The sequence below is a fragment of the Simochromis diagramma genome, unplaced genomic scaffold (assembly GCF_900408965.1).
Source record: "Simochromis diagramma unplaced genomic scaffold, fSimDia1.1 OVJJ01000317.1, whole genome shotgun sequence".
Lineage (NCBI taxonomy): Eukaryota > Metazoa > Chordata > Actinopteri > Cichliformes > Cichlidae > Simochromis > Simochromis diagramma.
In genome coordinates this window covers 2290283-2311867 of record NW_024386994.1, presented here as the reverse complement: position 1 = coordinate 2311867, position 21585 = coordinate 2290283, and the positions used below count along the sequence as shown (strand labels likewise).

Sequence of the window (21585 nt, the reverse complement as noted above, 5' to 3'; positions counted from 1 at the left end):
CCACGATAGCTTCTAGCTTTCTCTGGGTCTACTGAAACTCGGCAAGTACTGCAAATATATGAACGAAAAACTACAAAATAAGTTTGCTGACCAAGCCTCATGTACCTACTGTGCTTTCCTCTATATTCTGTTGTGTCATTTCTTATCTTATTTCTTATCTTATTGTATATTTATTTTATTTTATTCTACTGTATATAGTATTTTATTCTATTCTGTACAGTTGTGTACTGTATTTATTCTTATTGTATTCAAATTTTTGCCTCATAACTTTTGCACTGTCCACTTCCTGCTGTGACAAAACAAATTTCCCACGTGTGGGACTAATAAAGGTTATCTTATCTTATCTTATCTTATCTTCTACTTTTTAAAATCCGGTTTGACTGACGATGCTATATGATTTTTATATTCAAATGACCATCAGAATTCAAGGCTTTAAAAAAATACCAAATTGTTTCACAATAACTACCAAGTGGCAAGACATGCTTATACGAGGATTTCAACACAGCCAAAGTTTAAAGTCACGAAACAATCCATTACTGTTGTGTTTTTCTACTCTTCTATCTGTGTACAGCAAGTGAGAGTGACTGTGAGAGATTATTCTTTATATGGTCATCTCAGCCACACATCTCTGGCTGCAAGCGCAGAAGCACCACCTACATGCTGCTCAACAGGCTGCCAATCAGAAGAGTTTGTTTAAAGGGCGGGTACCCTTAAAGCGGGAGGAGCTAAAACAGCTTGTTTCTACCAGAGGATGAACTGAGGGTGGTCTCACCAAGGCTCAGTATTCAATAATTTTAAAGTATATTCACACAAAGCTACTTTAACACAGTCCCAATAAAAAATTGGAGCTTTTAAACTGCACATGTTCATCTATTTACATGCACCCTTTAAAACTGAAGGCAAAGAATAAGCATAATTACATCAGCTACACTTTGGTTTTTATGATTTGAACACGGAAGAGCCAAATACACAAAACATCCGCTCATTTCTTTTTTCTTACTGCATTGGCTATCTAAACCTATAGCTTCAAAGAGCAACTTCTTAATATCTCTGTTTTAACCCTGCTCACTCTAAGTGAAAGGAATTGGAAAATACATAATAACATGTTTGCAGTTTATTTAAATAAAGTATGCTGCTCTGGATTTTTTGTGAACTGACTGGAAAAATAAAGACTTCATGGCCAGATGACCCAAGTGGAAAAATGTCATCTGGCCATGCTTTTTGGAGAAATTCAACATGAGAACAGAAGACAATAAAATGACAACTGAGAGAAAGAAAAAGTCTTGTCCAACAAGCCAAAATCACCTAAACACCTTTTCTCTTCATTACCAGTGGTCCTTAAGTTGACGCTTTTAACCTGCAACACGACTTTCCTCTCAACTGTTCGTAAAAGAACGACAACAAAATGTTTCCATTGTAGCTCTGGCTTGTCAAAGAAGCCGTGAGCATTGCACAGCTTACTGTCACTTTGCACTACTCAGGAAGTGTGGGTTAAAGTGAGAAGACTGTTGGTCAGTAAAGCAGCATCTGTTCTGAGTCAACAGTCGTAGAAGTTTCACCGCAGCTTTCTTAAAACAGTACCTGACCACAAAGATCAAAAAGACTTATATGATTCACACGCAGTAGTCTACTTCTGCCTGGTGAAGTTCTAATGCAACTAAATGTGACAAGTGCGAAGGTGAAAGGAGCCAATGAAAATGCTACGTTAGCTAAAAGTATGAAAATGGATAAAAATACCTGACAACAGTCAAGATTGTTCCCTTTTCACCACCAAAAACATGTAAGTGCATGTAAGTGTGCATTGGAATCTTTTACCAGGGGCTCTAATCTGGCACCCTGAGTCATTTTTGTCAGAGTGAACCTTCAATGTATTCTTGCCAGTTACTGGTGAAATGTCTGGACTTCACAGTCATGTGCATTTACGTTGACATCCAAAACATTTGTGGGAATGGACCAGAATATTTTGTCACCTTTTGAAAGTACATTGCCACTCATTACAAAACTGAAACAACCCAGAAAAAAGAAGAGAACAATGGTGTGTGTGTGTGTGTGGGCGGGTGGGTGAGTGGATGGATGGGTGGAGGGTTGAATAATGCACATTTCCTGCAATTTTCTATGAATTTCTAGTTCATTTTATTGCAGTGGCATGAAGTGAAATCAACATCTGTCAGCAAAAAAAAAGAAAAAGAAAAGAAAAACACAACAGCATCTGTCTCTCCTCCAGTTGTCACTGCCCTGTCCACACACAGAGTGCGATCTTTGACCAAACATATGTGCACAGAACCTGTGAAACTACAGGAAATAAACAAGCGTTGCAAAAGCAATGTTACGTTAAACCTCGCTGTGTAATCAAACCAACCATCAGGTTGAGGTAGGGACTCAGCCCACTTAAGTTCTTCCACACCAAACTTCCCACAAAGTTGGGAGCATGAAATTGTCCAAAGTGTCTTGGTATGCTGAAGCACTATGAGTTTCTTTCACTGGAACTAAGGGGCCAAGCCCAACTCCTGAAAAACAACCCACACCATAATCCCCTTTCCACCAAGCTTTACACTTAGCACAGTACAGTTGGACAAGCGCTGTTCTCCTGGCAACCACCAAACCCAAACTCACCCATTGGATTGCCAGACAGACAAGCATGAGAACACGGCTTCAGTGCTCTAGAGTCCAGTGCTGCATCGGACACTTTGAGTTGTGCTTTGTAATGTAAGTCTTGGATGAAGCTTGACCAGGAAAACCCATTCCATGAAGCTCTCTATGCACAGTTCTTGAGCTAATCTGAAGGCCACGTGAAGCTTGGAGGTCTGTAGTGATTGACTCTACAGAGAGTTGGTGACATTTGCGCACTATGCGCCTACTCAACTCTGTGGTTTTATGTGACCTAACACTTCATTTATGAGTTGCTGTCATTCCCAATCAGTCCTGCTTTTTTAAAACACTTTACTGTAGCAAAGACATTTCATGACTTGTCTTGTTGCTGATATTCTATCACTGTACCATGCTGGAAATCTGAGAACGACCAGTTCTTTCATAAATGATTGTAGAAACATTCTGCATGTATAGGTTCTCGATTTTATACACCTGTGGCCATGGAAGTGATTGGAACACCTGAATTTAATGTTCTGAATGGGTGAGGGAATACTTTCATCAATATAGTGTAGGAATACCTTTCTTTGTGTGGGCAGACAAGTCCAAGTCAAATCCAAGTGTTACGAAACAGGCATGTGGCTGACTAAGATCAGACCCAGATGTAGGTCTCAGCAGGCAGAATTAAACTCAAAGCTCAGCTTTATTAGCTGGCAACTGGCAGAAAACAAACAGGAAAAGAAAAACTGATAGAGCAGGGTAGGTACTAACTGACAAGATGTAAACAAACATGTAGAGATGACAAACTTCAAGAGGACACAAAAGGACGAAACACAAAGAGATGACTACAGGAACAGGAAGAGATTAACACAGGAACCAAGATTAAATATTTATGAACTTGACAGAAAGAACAGGGAAAACCAGACAACCACAAAGACAGGGCACAGAGAGGCCAGACAGACACGGGGTCACAACTGGTGAGCTAAAAACAGTAACAAACATGGAGACAACACTGACTCACACAGGAGACGCTGATTACAAGTCACAGAGATGAAACTAGCACAAACTGGACACAAAAGGGAACTAACATAATGAGACAAGAAACCAAGAACTATAAATAAGAATATAACAAGAACTAAGATGTAGCTGAAAAGTCCAGAACAAACTCAAAAATGCTGAGTTGGAGACCCAGGAGCAACATAAAAGTCATTTTTAATCACTTTTCAATTTGAAATACTTTCAGACAGCCTCAGATGGTTCCCAGAGGAACTGCAGTTTTTGTCACTTCCAAGTTAGCTTCATTTTTCAGGTTGTCCACAAATTATCGCCAAACACTCCAACCATTGTCGATCCGGAAAACATCTGTACACCAATTTCTTCATATATGAGCATTTAAATCTGAGATTTTTAAAATGTCTACAAGTACAGGAACAAATGTGAATTCCACCCTTATGCTCATTAATTGGATCACAGCATAGACAATTTTGCCATTAACCATAACATGTCAGTATTCGCTTTAGATGGTTTAAACTTCTTGACCTGATTTCTGCGTTACTTTCTGTGTCTCCCCCCACTAACACTCCCTCTTAACCCACGTAACTGTTTAAACACACCTCCCCATACAAATTCATGCAACTATGAAAAATTGTGTTGTGACTTAAAAATACATCTATAGATCAGATATTAAAAAACACCCTAGATATGTTGCAGAACAAATACAAACACACACAAACCTCTATAACTAACAAAAATTGGCCCAAGAAACTTTCCTACATAAAATACACATTACCACACCTTCTGCCCTTAGTACAGCAACAATGATGTCACCAAAAAAGACTTGACCCCAATCACACCTCCAGTCACCTGATCAGTCTGATCTTTTGGAAAGAAACAAACTGTAGTTCTGAATTTAAAACCAACCATTGAGCTTAGCCAATCACGATCAGTCTTCGTCTCCTATAAGAGTTGGGTGCGTCCGTAAAGGCACACGATACATACTGCAGAGCTTCAGAGATGATGCCTCTTTGTGTTTTTCTTGCAATTCTCTATAAAATCTGTGAGTATTTTGCATTTTTTTCACAGTTTCTTTTTTTCAAGGATGTAAATTCTAAAAAGAGACTGATGAGATGTTAAAGATATAATTAAAATAATTGTATGCACTTCTGTCCAGGTCAGGTGCTAGCTGCTCACAAGAACTCAAGTGTAATTCAGGAGAGTGGAATCAAGATTGCTAAAGTCGGGGAGAATGTAACAATAACATGCATTTGTCAAGATGATGCTGTAACTTTCCTTTCTTGGTACCAGCAAAGCCTGGGTGGCAAACCTAACATCATATCAACTCGGATGAAGCACAGCCCAGAAGCTGATATCTATGCACAGTATAAAGACAGGTTTAAAGTCCTTGTAGAAGGTAAAAAAGAATATCTCAAAATCACAAACCTCAGCCTGTCAGATTCAGGGACGTATTACTGTGGGGTTTTAGTCTTTAACGCTATTGAATTTGGACAAGGACTTTTCCTTCATGTCAAATCACCAGCGACCAGCATTGGATCTGCAATAGACCAGCCAACGTTGAAGCCGCTTCGCTTGGGGGACTCTTTGAACTTGACCTGCACAGTGGAAGCTGAACCATGTGCAGGAGAGCTGAACCTTTACTGGTTCAGGCATGGAGCTTCTCAGTCTGCAGTCATGTATCCCAGCGAGGGACACGTGTGTGCAGACATCTCACAGGAAACACCTCACAGGAGAAATTGCACTTTAAATCTTGCAATAAAGTCAGTGAGCTCTGCTGATGCTGGGATCTACTACTGTGCTTTGGCCTCCTGTGGAGAGATTATTTTTGGAAATGGAACAAAGGTTGAGATTGCAGGTAGGTGATACTGCAGGAGGGTGACTTCATAGTACTGTTTCAAGCAATCTGTGAAACACCGACTGTGTAACATCTGTTTTGTGTGTGTGTGTTAGGTTCCCCTGTCTTAGTTTATCTCCTGAGCGCGGCATTAGGAGGTTCCTTTATTGTGCTCTTTGTCTTGGCTTTCATCATGTACAAGCTTAGGAAAAACCTGTGCTCTGTCTGCAAAGGTGAGGTCTCTGCCATCTCTAATGATAATAATCATCTAACTATGTGACTAGCATGCTTATTTACTTTCTTTGATTTGCAGGAGCTGTTCCTCATCAAACCTGCACAGTCTCAGATGCAGTGGTAGGTGAAAAAGCCTATAGAATCTGCTCACATGTTTTTAATAGAAGCAGATGCTATATTTATATTAGATATGATATGTTTCCAGTTATATTTTAACACAATCCCCCCATTTGTCCGTCACTAACAGAGCCAAGATGCAGACAGCCTCCACTATGCAGCTCTGAGTCTGAAGAGGAGCAGTAAACAACATCGTCAAGAAGAAAACTTGGATAATATTTGTGTGTACTCTAGAGTAAAGAGCAGAAAAGTGTGAATGGATGCAAAGATACACACTGCCAAATGTAAAATCATGTAAAATAAAATATATTTTGTATGTACCAGCTGGATGACTAATAACTTTTGTGAGCTCAGCAAAATCACATAGCTCAGCATTGTTATACATAGACTATCAAACTGAACCCAAATGTAGTGTAGAGAAGCATAAAACCCCCCCCACGATCTATTAATACCTTCGTAAATGCAGGTCACAGCTACAGTAAGTTCTCACTGTTTACCTTTCACTTCTGTGGTCAAGGTGATGTGAGCGACAGAGTATAAGTTTCCACTGGTGGAAACACAAGTCCTACGAGAGCTTAAACACAGGAAGACCCGGCTGTTGCCCCCTGGCCACATAACCTCTCATGTTTGCAAGCCCACTCTCACAAGACCTGCTGTGTACGTGAAAAACTAAAAGCAATCGGCAATAAACTACGATTATGAAAAAAAGATTAAAGGAGAAGGATTTATTTTACATACCTTCAGCTTCAACTGTGTGAATGCATTTCTTGCTCCACAGGAAGCTGCTCCTTTGTAAAAACAGCAGTCATCCATAACCGCTGAACAGTTTCAGTTCCCTAAAAGTACAGAAGCTTGACCCAAAGCTTCACTTTTTAGGAAAGTCATTATAGTTTAAAGTTATCCGCTGCTTAGTTGTTTTTGTAAAATATTAAAAAATAAAACCCAGAGCCAGAGTTGTGGCCCTGCATTATTTGCAATGAACTGAGCATCCATTCATTAAAACAAAACAAAAACATGTTTTATGTTTCTAACATTTCAAACTAAATGGTGGGTAACAGTAGCATCTCGACCCAGTACAACAGTTTGCTCTCAGACTGCAGGCTTACTTTTTCAAATCAGTTCAGTTTTATTTATATAGTGCCAAATCACAACAACAGCCACATCAAGGCCCTTTATTGTAAGGTCTAAGCCTCTGCAATAATACAGACAAAACCCCAACGACAACCACCTTTGAACAAGCACTTAGTTGTTGCTAAGTGCTCAAACTTCCTTTTAATGAGAAGAAACCCGCAATAGAACCAGGCTCAGGGACAGCTAGTGATCTGCCGTGACCACTTGGGGCTGTTGGGACAGGCCTCTCATCTGTGGAACCAGCTCCCACTTTGGATTCAGGAGAGGGACAACCTCTCTACTTTAGGTTCTCAAGGTTAGGCTTAAAATGTTCCTTTTTGATAAAGTATATAGCTGGAACATGTAACCCTGAACTCTCCTTTAGTTACTCTAAAGTAGGCCTCGTCTGCTGGGGGCTTCCATTCATGCACCGAGCAACCTCCTTGTTACTGTGACAAGATTCCTCACAAATAGTATTTCCACATAAAGCAACAACTTTCAATAGTTTAGAAAAAGAACAAAATAATGCAATTCTTCCATGGCCACTTCAAAAGTGAAGTCATTTCCATAGTCTCCTAATTTGAAATACCTAACTTCTGTCAGAGATATTATAGGTAATCGTTACCATCATTACAAATGATCTGTTTTTAAATGAGTAAGATGTTTGAATGTCATTTAGGCTCACTCACGCGGTAGGTTGATAGGTGTGTTAGCCAATAACCGCTAATAGCTGTCTGCTAGGCCTCAGTTTTGTGAGCAAAGTGATGCTATTTTGTCTTATTTATGTTACTAATTACAACGTTTCTTTGTTCTACTGGTTTATGCTAATTTATGAACCAAGCATGGTAATATAGTTTAGCCATATACAGTAAGTTGTGATCACTTAAAAAACATCCATATTTTCAAACTGCTAACACTGAAAATATATAGTATACAGACTTGGAGGCAATGTGCCATAACATAATATGTTACTATGTCAAAAATGACACTTTTTGTTAACACAGTAATAGAATGTGATATATTATAATGCAGATTACTCTATTAAATTCAGAAATAGGAAGTTACAATAAGAATGATATGATTAGGTTTTTCAATTATCTGCACAATCAATAGATAGTAAGGGGGAAAAAACATCAAACATGTATTTTTCATCCTGCGTTTATGTGCAGGGAGACAGAAAAAGGTGGTCCAGTCTAACGTTTGAGGAGTGGTGATATTGATATTACTTTTATCTTTATTGCACAAAAGGACACGAGTTTTTACGTAAAGTGCACATTGCATCTAGAACAGAAACAGCCACCGGCATTACACTGGCTCTATGCAAGTATCCGCACACACAGCATGCTAACACAAAGCTAACAAAGAACCCAGAGTGAATGTATGTCAACGCCAGCCCAGGAGCCAGAGCCCGATCTTCAAAGAGTAAAAAAATCAATGCAGTCATCAACAGAGTTGTCTCACTGTAGCTTCTATTTCTGCACGTTCCTGCAGTTTAATAACAGACACAGTTGCTATGAAGCATCTTTGTGTTGTTGTTTGTATTTTAAAAGACTGGACATGCGCATGTCCTTAGTAGGACAGAGATTTGTGTCAGTCAGCTATGTGACAGTGTATTTCTGGTAGTACAGTGGGTGACATCACAGTGGTTACATTCATATATAGTTTATGTTAAAAATACCACATGAAACATTTCTGTTATGCTTTCTCTTCCTTTTCTACATGTTGAACCATATGGTGTTAATTAAAAACAAAACACCTCTACCATGATTAAATAGATCTCCTTATGCTGTTTTGTTTGCATGACATTGCATAACGACACAAGCTGTACAAAATAAAGCACTAAATCTCTCAGTTTTTATCCATATGAACACTGAAAAAGTCACAAAAAAGACCAATCTAAACATTATACAATATGACCAAAGATATGTTTATTGTAAAGTCTGTGAAGGCTCCGTCAGCAAGTTTATTCTTGTTCATAAACATTACGGTGACAAACTCAAGAGGTGAGACCTGGCTACCAAACATGCATAATACATTCAGACCTTCAAAGAATGCTAATGTTAACTAGCCAATGCTAATGGTGAACATTTACATATGCTGCAGGTTGCAAAGCACCTTTATGGTAGAATAACATTAATTGAGTGATGAGTAAATTATTCAGTAGTACTCATGTGATTGGTCACATGTACAGGCAGAGCCTGCCATAATGTAAACTGGATGTGTATTTTCTTCAGTAAATCTGCATAACTTGCTCTTTGAAGTAAAGTTTTTCAAATCTGCTTTGATTACCTCCTTTGTAGATCGTCTCATAGACCTAAATGAACCCTACAGGGGGCACTGAGCATGTGATCTTTCAGTCATTCTGAGTGACCAATCAAAAACAGTCTTGTCTCTGATAAGTAGAGAACGTAAAGACCTTCTCTCAATGATCCACAGCAATTTGAACAAAATGACACCCCCGCTGTTATCCTTCTATGTGACATATCTACTCTCAGGATCAATAGGTAAGTTGCAACTTAAATAATTTTGTTGACAGCTACACAATGTCTCTCATAAATTCCAATACTTATCCAGTTATTATATTAAGTTCACTGTGTATTTTCTTTTATTTTCAGTTCATTTGGCAGCTCTGAAGCTATCACCATCATTAAATATCACATTTGTTAAAGCTGGTCAGGATTTAACTTTAAATTGTTCATTCAATCAAACTACTGTTGCAGTGATGTTTTACTGGTATAAGCAACCTCTGGGACAGAAACCACAGCTGGTGTCGAAATTCTATAAGCATGAAAAAGATGGCACTTTCACTGATGAATTTAAGAATGAGTCTCGCTTTGAACTGGAAACTATGAACTATAAAAACAACTTGAAGATCTCAAAAGCACAAATGTCAGACTCTGCTACTTACTACTGCATAAGTGGCTATTCATATGTGTATGAATTTTTGGAGGGGATTATCATCCAAGTGAAGGATTCAGATTTGGTTTTCCAAGCTTCAGTTCATCAATCAACACCTGAGACCATCCAGTCTGGAGGCTCTGTGATGCTGAACTGTACAGTGCACGCTGGAACCTGTAGCGAAAAACACAGTGTTTACTGGTTCAAAAACTCTGAGGAATCTCACCCTGGACTCATCTACACCCACGGAGGCAGAAATGACCAATGTGAGAGGAATCGCAGCTCACAGACCCAAACCTGTGTGTACAACCTGCGAATGGAGAGTCTCAATCGGTCTCACGCTGGGACCTACTACTGTGCCGTGGCTTCATGTGGACACATACTGTTTGGAAATGGGGCCAAGCTGAACATTGAGGGTAGCTACCGCTCCTGCCTCTTTTGTTAAACAGTAACAATAGTTTCTAATCAAATATGATGTATGTGGTGTCTTTTAATGTCTGGTTCTCTACAGAAGAGGGGGAATCTTTTATCTATGTGTACGCCTTGAGCGGAGCTTTGGCGTTCAACTCAAGTCTGTTGGTTTTCCTGGCTTATGCAGCCTGTACGTTGTACAAGAGAAAAAACTGCAAATGCACAGGTGGGTTAACTGACTTCTTTAGATTTTACTGAATGCGATAACAAGGCAGAAAGACATTAATAAGTTGTTAAGTAGTCATAATGCTCATTGTTACGTTAACTGAAGACATCAACTGGTGTTTCTTCCGCACACTTGGTTGAAATTTTTGGTCCACTCGCTTAAAGTCCAGATAATGTGTACAACAAGTACATTTCTTTCTTTCATTTTTCTTTTTAACAAAGTCATTTCATAAATATGTTTACTACACAAATGCAATTTGTACCTTTTCTTATTGTCAATTGCAAAGATGTAAAAAAAATTTCTTACATGTAGTTATTTATTTATTTTGTTTACTGGAATGAAATGAATTAGCTCAGGACATACCTAATTTATTATTAAGTCATCGGTGGTTTACTGAAACAATCTTAGTGCTTCAGTTGTTCAGTATATTAAAGTGTCCTCTGCAATTCTGTGTTGACTACATATGGAGAGTCATTTTGTCGTGACTGCGCCAACTGAGTTAAAAGAATGATCATTTTTTTCTTTCTTTTTTATAAACAGACCCTCGCGCGGAGTCTTCAGGGACCTCGGATCCAAATGGAGACGTAAGTTTTTGTGTAATGTTCTAATTTCTAAAAAAATATCAGTGAATAAATTAACTGTTTTTCGAGACCTTACAATGGAAGGGAAAAAAAACACAGAATGAAGAGCACCTTAACAATTCGATGCATTGCAGTATTACATATTCTTGCGAAGGTCACAATGTCCAGTTTTCACTTGTAGTGGTTCTGTTGTTTTGAAATTAATTTTATTATAAGTGAGGTTTTCTTTTAATGTGCCATCCAGTGGTTATGCTTGCTGGTTCAAGGGTAACATTTGTCTTTCTTTTTTTCTAAACAGGCATCTCAAGATGCAGACCATCTCCATTATGCTGCTTTGAAGGTAAACAAGGCCACCAGATCAAGAAGGCAGCAAGAGGACACCCTTAGCCAATGTGTTTATTCTAGTGTGAAGCAATAAAGTTGGACATGTTTTCTTTGTAGTCTCTGTGAGAAAAATGACACATTTTTTGCTTTTTTGTTTGTGTGGTTTTCTCCTCCGTGAACTAAATGTAAATCTGTGCCTTACAAAATAAACAGACATGTTTGCTTAACTGCAGCTGAGCCAGGTTCTTTTGTCAAAGGTGTGATATTTCCATTGTCACTGTACTTACATTGCATTCACGATGTACAGCGAGCGACATACACACAGTTGTGTGTATGCACACAATGCACCTTTGTGTTGCAGAGCTTAAGATCTGAACAGCCCTCTATATTTCACAAAGCCTGCGCATAATTAGCACTTCACCCTCTAGTTCAACACACATTATTTGATTCTAGATCTATTTTTGAATGAAACACTCTCATTAACACAATCTGAGTCAGGAGGAAACAACCGGCATGGCACTGCAGATGTGACTCATACAACACAGTCTTCTTCCAGGTGTGGTAGGTTGCTCACACAAAGCGGCAACCATTTCACAACAACAAATCCCGCCTTATTGCAAAGTCTAAAATGATTATGTGACATACACAAATCTTCCAGATTATCTGCCCTAAATGTATCGATGGCATCTGAAAGCCTTTGCAGGTTGTTTACTCTAAATGTGTCGTCTGCGCACAGCAGAGCTGAGGGAGTCTTTTTTTAGCGTCTGTGTGGTTGATAGGCAAAAACATAGCTGTCAGTATACTTGAGCCATGCACTCCTGTAGGACCCTTTGCACTCTTTGTGGTCTCAAACAGGAAGTCTCTGCATTGTTTTTGTACATTGCAGCCACGCAGTTTAACTCGGCTTACCAATTACTCTTTTAGGTAGTTAAAAAAAGACAACAATCTGGTAATTACAATAGTTTGTTTGCAATTTCCCTGATGAGCAGGTGTCCTGTACTAATAAAATAGCGAATATTATTAAGAGTCATTTTAATAGCTAACATTTGTGCATACTGCACACTCTGTGCATGTATAATATAAGTAAACATTACCACCAACTGCAAATAGCAGCTATTTAGAGATTAGCCTGAGCTTCTTTTAATGACTCCCAGCAAATCTATTTGTGCTCCGCCCCATATATCAGCTCTTAAACACGAGTCCTTCATATATGAAGCAGTGAATACCCCTGTAAAATTTGCATAATGTAACAAATATATATTTTATATATTTACTGATGTTATCTTGACATAACGGTTTTCATATTACCATATTCTTCCAGGACTCATTGGTTACCTCTTCAGGTTTTCTGTCTGTGTTAGCGCTGGCACTTGTGCAGAGTATTAAAAGAAAGTGCTGCCCACAATTAGCTAACATAGACACACCCAGCTGTTGCTAATACATTTAATATAAAATCAGATTTTTCTTTATGGACCAAGACTGTTTTTGTTACTGGAGAAGATAATGCAGGGGTATAATTATGCAGAGGTGCAATACATGAAAATAGTTAGCGTACCATTTATTGTTACAGTTTGTCATTTTCTGATATGTTGTGATCAAAAACAGCAATTTACAGAACATCAAGTAATGAAAGTAACAATAGTTAAAGCAATGTCATAGTGTACCTGATTACATTTAAGTTGAAATTAAAGGGACAGAAATCGGTGTGGAACATCACAAGTCTTGATGCTCCTAGGCGTTACTTCTCGTTAGCCAATCAAATGCAGTCCACTCAGAGGAATAAAGAGCTTGGTGAGAGTCAGTACATTCAACAGGATACGATGTGGACACGATGATGTCTTTAAAGTTTGCTTTGTGTCTGACATGCCTGGCACTGGGTAGTGTAGGTAAGTTGTCTCTTCTAAATACAGCTGTATAGAACGCATATATATACTGATATACACAATCTTTTAAAATCAGTGTTTTTTTCCTCTTCAGCTCAGAAGACTAACCTGAAATCCTCAGTTTATGTGCGTCAAGAAAGTGGTTTTGTGTCGCCTAGCGTTGGTGGCAAAGTGACTTTGCAATGTTTCTACGAAGAAGAGGCAGTGATGTTTTACTGGTATAAACAATCTCTGGGACAGAATCCAAAGCTTGTGTCTAAATTTTATAAACATGAAAAAAATGGCACGTTTTACAGTGAGTTTGAAAACAATTCTCGTTTCTCACTAGACACTGGAAATGGTAACAATCACTTGATCATTTCAGATCTACAGATTTCGGACTCAGCTACTTATTACTGCATTGGTATCTATGCATACGATTTTGAATTTTCTGAAGGTGTTACTGTCAGTGTAGAGGGTTCAGGGATAAACATCCAAACTTTGCTCCATCAGTCTGAGACGATGGTTCCATCTGAAACTATTCAGCCTGGAGGTTCTGCTCTGAACTGTATTATACACAAACATACCGATGATGGAGGCCACAGAGTTTACTGGTTCCAGGATTCTGCCGAATCTCATCCTGGACTCATTTATGCCAACGGAGTCAGGAGTGATGAGTATGAGAAGAGGCCTACGACACAAACACACACCTGCTTCTACAACTTACCCATGAAAAGTCCTAATCTCTCTGATGCTTCGAGCTACTGTGCTGTTGCCTCATGTGGACACATACTGTTTGGAGACCGGGAAGAGCTCCACTTAGAGCGTAAGTAGCAATACAAAATCCGTTTCATATTTGCATGACTGTGGCTGTTTTACACACAAAGCATGTTCAAAAATGTTTGCTTTACTCATCTTAACTTGCAGATGAGCACTCTGTTGTCTTGGTGTATTTCCTGAGTGGAGCGTTGATATTTACCATTATCCTGCTGCTTATACTGTCATATGCAGCACTGAGGATTAATATCAAAATGAAACGCCAAAGTTCAGGTAGGCGCTGGTTACTTTTCACTCATGTTTAGGTAGCATATACAGTCATAAAGACTTAAAAAGCATCTTTGTCTCCAACCTTCATAACCAGACTCTCAAGCAAGATCTGCAAATGCCTCAACTCCAAATACAGAAGTGAGTACTAATCTGCCAGTCTAACTGTATGTAGATAGACAGAAGTAGGGTACACCAGTTTTCTAGTTTGTGATGTTGCAATCTTTGCATTTCTACTATCTTAAGCAACAGAAAATTATGTTTGGACCTATGTTTACTAAAATAATCTTTAAAAACAAATAAGAGGAAACATTGCTAGATACAGTTATGGCTTCCATCAACATAATGACCAACCATTGGAAGTTATCAAGTTTGACAAAGTGGAAGAAATCAGTAATACTGTATATCGACAAAAGTACTGGGCCATCTAAACATTAGAACCAGAACAGCTGCTCGGCTATAACAAAACATGCCATGAAGCTCCCGGTGCAGTTTTTGTGTTGATGTAAATACCAGAGGAGGTTTGAAACTCTGTAGTTATTAAGCCAGCAGAGAGTTGGCAACTTTGACACATTTCTGTGGTACAAGGAGACGTGAGGCACAATATAAATGTATACATATTGCAAATGAAGTCTGGTATGAACTGTGAGATTCCCACCATCAACTGCACCTCCCTGCTACTGAATGCAAAGCAGCACATTTGATGATGCATTTATTCTTCCAGATGTGTAGATGTCCTTAGCAATGTGCCATTATGTTGTAGTGGCAATAAAGATTAATAAAGTACTAATTTGAAATTGTTATGTTATTATCAGGGTAACCAAGATTCAGACAACCTCCATTATGCTGCTTTGAGGGACCACAAGTTCAACCGATCCAAGAGACAAAGAGACAACACAAACACCGAATGTGTGTACTCCAGTGTCAAACAGTAAACCTGGAATTTCATTTGTAGCCATGTTGTCCTGTAAGAAGAACTGTGTCTTTAAAGCATTTGTTTTTTGTTTGTTTTTTCGATTTGTTGATTGTTGAAGCATTGTTGTAATATATTGTGTATGGTAAGAAGAGAACTACAAGCCAGAGATAAAGAAAGGTAAAAGAGAAAGATTGCTACATAAAAGCCAGTAGAACTGTGAGGAACATAAGCTAGCAAGCTCATATTACAAATATTACAAACTCAGTAATGCAAAAGGATCATAAACAGAACGTCTCTGCAGTCTCTAAGTGTGGCCTTCAGAGATGAGACTGCACGCACAGAAACAGCAGGCCTGTGCCTCCTCATAGCAGTGTTGTGGTGAGCAGGCACTTAACTTCTAAATATGCAGTTACGCTGAACATGACAGGAAACAATTTATCAGTGATAATCTTCTGATAATTTAAGACATGTCATACATCTTTCACAACTGCATTTGCAGAATGTTGTTCCATTTGGTGTTGTTTGCACACCTGAAACCAGAGAAGTGAGACTCTGTATGTAGCTTCTGTGTGGTCAACAGTCAAATGACTGACTTTCAAAGTACTTTGAAGAACACCTAGCTCACTTTGTCTTTCTGGTTTCAGACAGGAAGTGTCTGCAGTGTGTTTATGGACTGCAGCCATGCAGTATTAATGATGCTCAAGTTTCTTCAGTAGACTACATCAAAATACTAAAATAAATCAAAATGCAATCAATCACATTGTCTTTGTTTTATTCATTTTATTCATATAGGATGCACTCTATAACTATATTGCTTCTTATCCACACAAAACCAGTGAAGCCCAAGCTCTTGTGGCCTTTCAGTCTATAAGGTTCACACACATTTTAACTAACACAATTCTATGACAGACATGAAAAATAAAATAAATGTAAATAAAATGTAAATAAAAATAAATGTAATTTGGTGCAATATAAACATTTCCTTATGGCTAAAACATGAACCAAATATCAAAAACCGTTGTGTCCATGGCCCCACTGCTTTTTTAATATCCTTTTTTTTTGGGCTTTTAGCCTTTACTAGAGGACAGTGAATACAGATGCAGGACGTTTTTGACCTCCTTAACCAGAAGAACTGTATTGCAATCCAGTATGATCCCAATTAACATAAATGACTGAGACTTAGTGATTGAGAGTTCAATAAAAGTGACAGTAGCTGTAGGAGGCAGCTGTGTCAGAGACAACAAGAGTGAACTACCAACCACTACACCTACCAATGTGATGACGCCTCAATTAAATCGTCTTTGTAAAATTTTGTAACATCACCTTTCTAGTTGTACCTCCATTGCTAGACTCTGGTAGAAAACAGCTATGAAGATGCAGGTTGTTACACGTGTCACCAGGGTGGAAAAGTCAGTGATGGGGACAAAAGCTGATCTGTTTGCAGCTGCAGTACTTCCTTCTCTCCTATACTCAAAATTCAATTTTTTATCGCGCAATGTTCAGTCCTTGAGTCTTTTCAAGGAATGTACGCTTGATATTATTTAATTTACATCTAGTCAACATGCAAGCTTCAACTCATGGCTCTCAGTGTGGGATAGCGTCACTTTCATGACATTGCTGTTAATGTTTAAACAGCAAGTTTCAGGTCTGGGCAATTGGATTTTCACAGATTTTCCATTAATTTTCTGGATTTTTCACGTTATTTAAGTTTTTTTTTTTTATCACCAAACGCACCACTTTGATTCAGATTCATATATCTCAACGATTGCAGCAAGTCCATTTATGGCCCCCATTGGGTGGACATTGATGGTTGTATTGTGAGTAAGTCACATGATGCCCTCATGTGGGGGTGGCTGTAGCTCAGGCGGTAGAGCAGGTCATCTACTGATCGGAAGGCTTCCCCTAGTCTGCATGCCAAATATCCTTGAGCAAGATACTAACACCAAATTGCATGCATCAGAGTATGAGTGTGTGTGTGAATGTTACTTAGAAAGCACCTAGGAAAATGTGCTTGTGCGAATATGGGTGTGAAAGCACAAGTTGTGTAAAGCACTTTGAGTGCTCAGAAGAGTAGAAAAGCGCTATATAAGAACCAGTCCATTTACGATTATTGCCCTAATTTTCCCCAGTGGCCACTCATATTATTGCAACCGAAAAGACAATGAAAAGATGTATATAAACTACTAACAGAACAGAAGCCTAGAAAATCGAATTTTGATAATGCAGCATTTCTCTCTAAGCATGCTAGACAATTAGAAATGTGAAGGTGGGACCAGCAAGAGAAACACTGAAACATATCCAAATGTATGAATGACGGGAAGTTAAAAATAAGAAATATGATCTTTTCATAGAGCATTTAAAAAGGATATGGCTCACTGAAGTAAGAAAACTTGCATCACCAGATATGGCATACACACAGCCACTACAATAACTAATGTCTGTGGCGTCTTTCAATCAGATCTTGGTTCATTTCACTGTTCTTAAGACAATAAGTAGCGCTAAATTACTTTTCACACTAACCGGAAACATCCTAACCTTGGCCAAGTTTGCTCTCACTCACGTTATTGATTTTTGGGGTTTTAATGGTTAAAATAATGTAATACTATAACTCTGGTATTGTTTTCCACATCTCTTGCTGTGAGAACCAAAATTCATAATGAAGGGGGCGTTAAACTTTTGTACCCTGTTTCAAAAGTAGTTCAGAGTCACTTTTGGTTAGCCAATCAAACGGAGCCTTGTCTCTAAGACTACAGGACGTATGGAGGTTTTCTACATTGGTCAAGACCTTTTGATCACAATGACATCTCTGAATTTTGCTTTGATTTGCCTGTTCTTCTGGAAAATTGGTAAGTTGGGAATACCTTAAATTCTTAAAAATATAAATTAAATCTCACTTATAGAGTGATTAGGCTTTTATTGTGATTTTAAGTGCAAACATTCATGGTGTTCTCTTTACAGACCGGGTAACTAATATTCAGCTCTCCTCAAATGTTCGTCAAGAGAGCGGCTTTATATCAGCTAATGTTGGGGACATTGTAACTTTGCGATGTTTCTACGAAGGTGATGTTGCAGCTATGTTTTACTGGTACAAACAAACCCTGGGACAAAAGCCAAAGCTCATCTCTAGCTTCTACAAACATGACAAAGATGGCACTTTTAGCGAGGATTTCAAGAACAATCCAAGATTTTCTTTGGACAGTAAAAATGGAAAGAACCACTTGACAATCTGGAATTTACAAATGTCTGACTCAGCAACGTATTACTGCATAAGCTGCTATGCGTACAAGTTCGAATTTGCAGAGGGCGCCACTATCCATGTGAAGGGTTCGGATTTGAACCTTCAAACTTCAGTCCATCAGCTGTCTTCTGCAACCGTCCAGCTAGGAGCCTCTTTGACTCTGAACTGTACAGTCCACACTGGGACTTGTGATGAAGAACACAGTGTTTACTGGTTCAAAAGCTCAGAAAAATCCCATCCAGGACTCATTTACACCCATGAGGGCAGGAACAATCGCTGCGAGAGGAAAGCTAACACACAAACAAACACATGCGTCTACAATTTGCCAATAAAGAGCTTGAATTTGTCTGATAATGGGATGTATTATTGTGCTGTTGCCTCTTGTGGACACATACTGTTTGGTAATGGGACCAAGCTGGGCTCGGAGGGTAAGTGGCATTCTAGTAGCCTGTCTCACATTTGCTAAACAGTCTTTAACACTCTCTCATTCAGCTTTTAATGGAAACATATTAACAACACTGATGGTTGATGGATGTTTGGTTCTCTACAGATGAGGTGACCTTTCCTGACTTTCTCGTGCATGTTTTAAGTGGAGCCTTGGCATTCACCACCACTTTGAGTATTTTAATGGGTTTTCTACTGTGCAAGATGAATAAAGGTAACCAGTCACTTACACTTGCAGTCAGTCCAAACATGGTTAGATATAGTGCACAAAAAACAGTTGCAAGGGTGTATGAAAGGGCACATGTGGCTTACAGTGTAAAGTGCTTTGATTTGTTAGTAAGACTGGATACACATTATATAAGTGCCAAACTATAATATTGTTTTCTTGAACAGCGTGTATTTACAGACAAAGGCTTTTATATTTTTTGTGTTTCACAATAGAGTCACAAGCAAGATGTTCAGATGCAGCTAATGCAGAGGTGACTATATTTTTTGATATATATCAAATTATCTTTTGAACAGCTACCTATACATATATTACACTGTAGCACTTGATTTTTTTTCTGTAACATTTATTGACTCGTGTATTTTTGTACCAGGGATACCAAGATGCAGACAACCTTCACTATGCTGCCGTACAGACACAAAAGTCCAACCGGCAAAGGAGGCAGATGAATGACACCATGAATCACTGTGTGTACTCCAGTGTAAGGCAGCAGATCTGAACCTGTTTCATCTAGACTTTGTTTCAGCGTAAGATGTGGTTTTGTTAGCGTGTGTTTTGAGATCTGTTGTGAAGATAATCAGTACAAAGCCTTGGTTACAAAGGTGCTACATTTCCATTATCAGTATACTTGTTGATTCTCAGGGGTAAGAAAAACAGTAAGAAAACATGTTACTTTACGAAGCCAACCTTTCTGAACATGTGCATAACACACTGTGCAACATCACCATAAATATAAGCCAGTTTATGTCACAAGAAATACAATGTACAATGTAATGAGTGCTCTCTACTGGGGAATATCTGTTTATCTTTTCATTTTGTGGTTACATATTTAAGAATCTTTTTATAGCTTAGATTAAGGTCTGAAGTTTAAAAAAAGTCATAAAGTTAAATCTCTATATGTCTGGGTGATTCAAAGATAAAACAAACAACAAAAACAAACCATCTGCTCTTTTGTTTTTGTGTCTGTGTAGTTGCAAACAGGAAGCCTCCACTACTTTTCCACCATTGCAGCCGTATACTGGCTAAAACAACAAGGTTAATGCAATTAGCACTTTTGAACTAACTCTGCTGAAAGTTTGCATCACGGCTATTTTTCCATAGTGTAGTGGTTTACGTGTTCAACGGGTGAAAGATTTCTGGTTCGATTCCAGGAGGAGAGATGAATGGAGTATTTCTCTGAAATTGCAAAAGTTAGAAAAAATTAAAATGGAGCTACTTACTTGTGAATAAATGATCTGCCAAAAGTAGCATGAGCTCTATGAAGGGCCTTCTTGCTGTGCTGGTGTATTTTGCACGGTTTTAATGGAATTTTCTGACAAATAAAATATATTACCCACCATTCAAGATGCTTATTTGGGTTATTTTCTTTCCTGCTGACTGTTTGGAAGATATCTGTGTCTTTGTGTTGCACCTGTACAATTTATGAATACAGCTTGCTAACATTAGCTGGCAATTCAGCACTCCACCCTGATATGACTGAAATAACTGATATACAAGACTTGGTAAGTCTTAAATCTTTGTTTTTCCCCATTAGCTGCCTGTCCTCATAAACACACCAAAATGGTCTTTTTTAAATTCTACATAACTTACAAATCTTATCTTGTATAACAAAGACATAGAACTCAAGACTTCTTGGTTTAAGAAGCAGTGATTGTGTGTTACAGTGATGTTACCCACTGGTTTGTGTGGATTACTTTGGTATTTTGGATGTTGCCATGTTTTTTAAAACATCAAAACACATATTTGGACCAGAGAGTAGAGCTTCGGAGTTATCAGCTTAGTAAGTCTAAGGGGTTGAACAAACTGAATACCCAAAATCTTGAAGTAAACATTAAACAAGAAAAAACTATAAATACCTGTCACTCAATATAGTCACACCTCTTTTTATGCATACACGTGTGCATAGATTTATTATGCTTAAGAAAATGTGTTCACAAAAAATTCCACCCCGTCATAGTTTCTTCTGTAAACACAAGGTCAAACTCAAGCAATCATTTCAGTGAGACTTATGTTAGCCAAGTTAAACTGTAGTGGTCTTTGTGGGTTTCAGAAGAATGAAGAGGTGTAAGTACTTTAGTGGGGAGTCAGTCTTAAAGAAAACTGCATTAAACCACAAAGTAAATGGACTTTGTGGGTATATTATCTAATTTACCTCTGAGGTGTTAAAATGCAAGCCCTAAAGACCACATGCAAATAACCAATAAACCTTTATAGACCATAAAACAATCCAAAGAGAGAAGGCATTATGTCAAATGTCAGCCAATAGAATTCTTTGCAGTTCTTTGACAAACGTGGAGATGAGACCTTGTATAGACTACAGAGGCCTGTTGGCCACTCTTAGGGCATCTGTCCAAACTTTAGGCCTAAAAAGTAAGCAAATGTCTTCCCCATATAGTTATTATAAAGCAGCAAATTATCTAAGGAGAAAAAAACGCAGTGTTTACATCAGTTAAATTGGGCATTTTAACAGGGAGTCTACAGAAATCGACTACTTTTGAAGACACCCTCAAGTTTTTGGCA

General features: G+C 38.4%; 5 protein-coding genes across 5 annotated transcripts in view; 4 read left to right on the top strand and 1 right to left on the bottom strand.

Annotated features, from left to right (window-relative positions):
* The window catches only part of LOC120739119 (prostaglandin D2 receptor 2-like), a 30011-nt gene extending 23418 nt beyond the window's left edge, over nucleotides 1-6593 (bottom strand). The window contains exon 1 of the mRNA XM_040040798.1: nucleotides 6524-6593. The gene's annotated coding sequence lies outside the window, so the exon portion shown is untranslated. The remainder of the gene's footprint in view (nucleotides 1-6523) is intronic.
* Nucleotides 4546-6509, top strand: LOC120739120. The gene is made up of 5 exons (XM_040040799.1): nucleotides 4546-4642; nucleotides 4757-5455; nucleotides 5551-5667; nucleotides 5748-5788; nucleotides 5916-6509. Exons 1-5 carry the CDS (start codon nucleotides 4600-4602, stop codon nucleotides 6039-6041), a joined length of 1026 nt encoding a protein of 341 aa, XP_039896733.1. The 5' UTR covers nucleotides 4546-4599; the 3' UTR covers nucleotides 6042-6509.
* Nucleotides 6594-9334: 2741 nt separating the features above from the next.
* Nucleotides 9335-12525, top strand: LOC120739186. Its single transcript, XM_040040883.1, has 5 exons — nucleotides 9335-9399; nucleotides 9511-10209; nucleotides 10305-10430; nucleotides 10971-11014; nucleotides 11310-12525. Exons 1-5 carry the CDS (start codon nucleotides 9345-9347, stop codon nucleotides 11427-11429), a joined length of 1044 nt encoding a protein of 347 aa, XP_039896817.1. The 5' UTR covers nucleotides 9335-9344; the 3' UTR covers nucleotides 11430-12525.
* Nucleotides 12526-13000: 475 nt separating this feature from the next.
* LOC120739185 lies at nucleotides 13001-16411 on the top strand. Its single transcript, XM_040040882.1, has 5 exons — nucleotides 13001-13221; nucleotides 13313-14023; nucleotides 14125-14247; nucleotides 14339-14382; nucleotides 15057-16411. Exons 1-5 carry the CDS (start codon nucleotides 13167-13169, stop codon nucleotides 15174-15176), a joined length of 1053 nt encoding a protein of 350 aa, XP_039896816.1. The 5' UTR covers nucleotides 13001-13166; the 3' UTR covers nucleotides 15177-16411.
* A 1304-nt stretch (nucleotides 16412-17715) lies between these two features.
* LOC120739128 lies at nucleotides 17716-21495 on the top strand. Its single transcript, XM_040040812.1, has 5 exons — nucleotides 17716-18003; nucleotides 18116-18823; nucleotides 18946-19053; nucleotides 19281-19318; nucleotides 19439-21495. Exons 1-5 carry the CDS (start codon nucleotides 17916-17918, stop codon nucleotides 19562-19564), a joined length of 1068 nt encoding a protein of 355 aa, XP_039896746.1. The 5' UTR covers nucleotides 17716-17915; the 3' UTR covers nucleotides 19565-21495.
* Nucleotides 21496-21585: the final 90 nt, after the last annotated feature.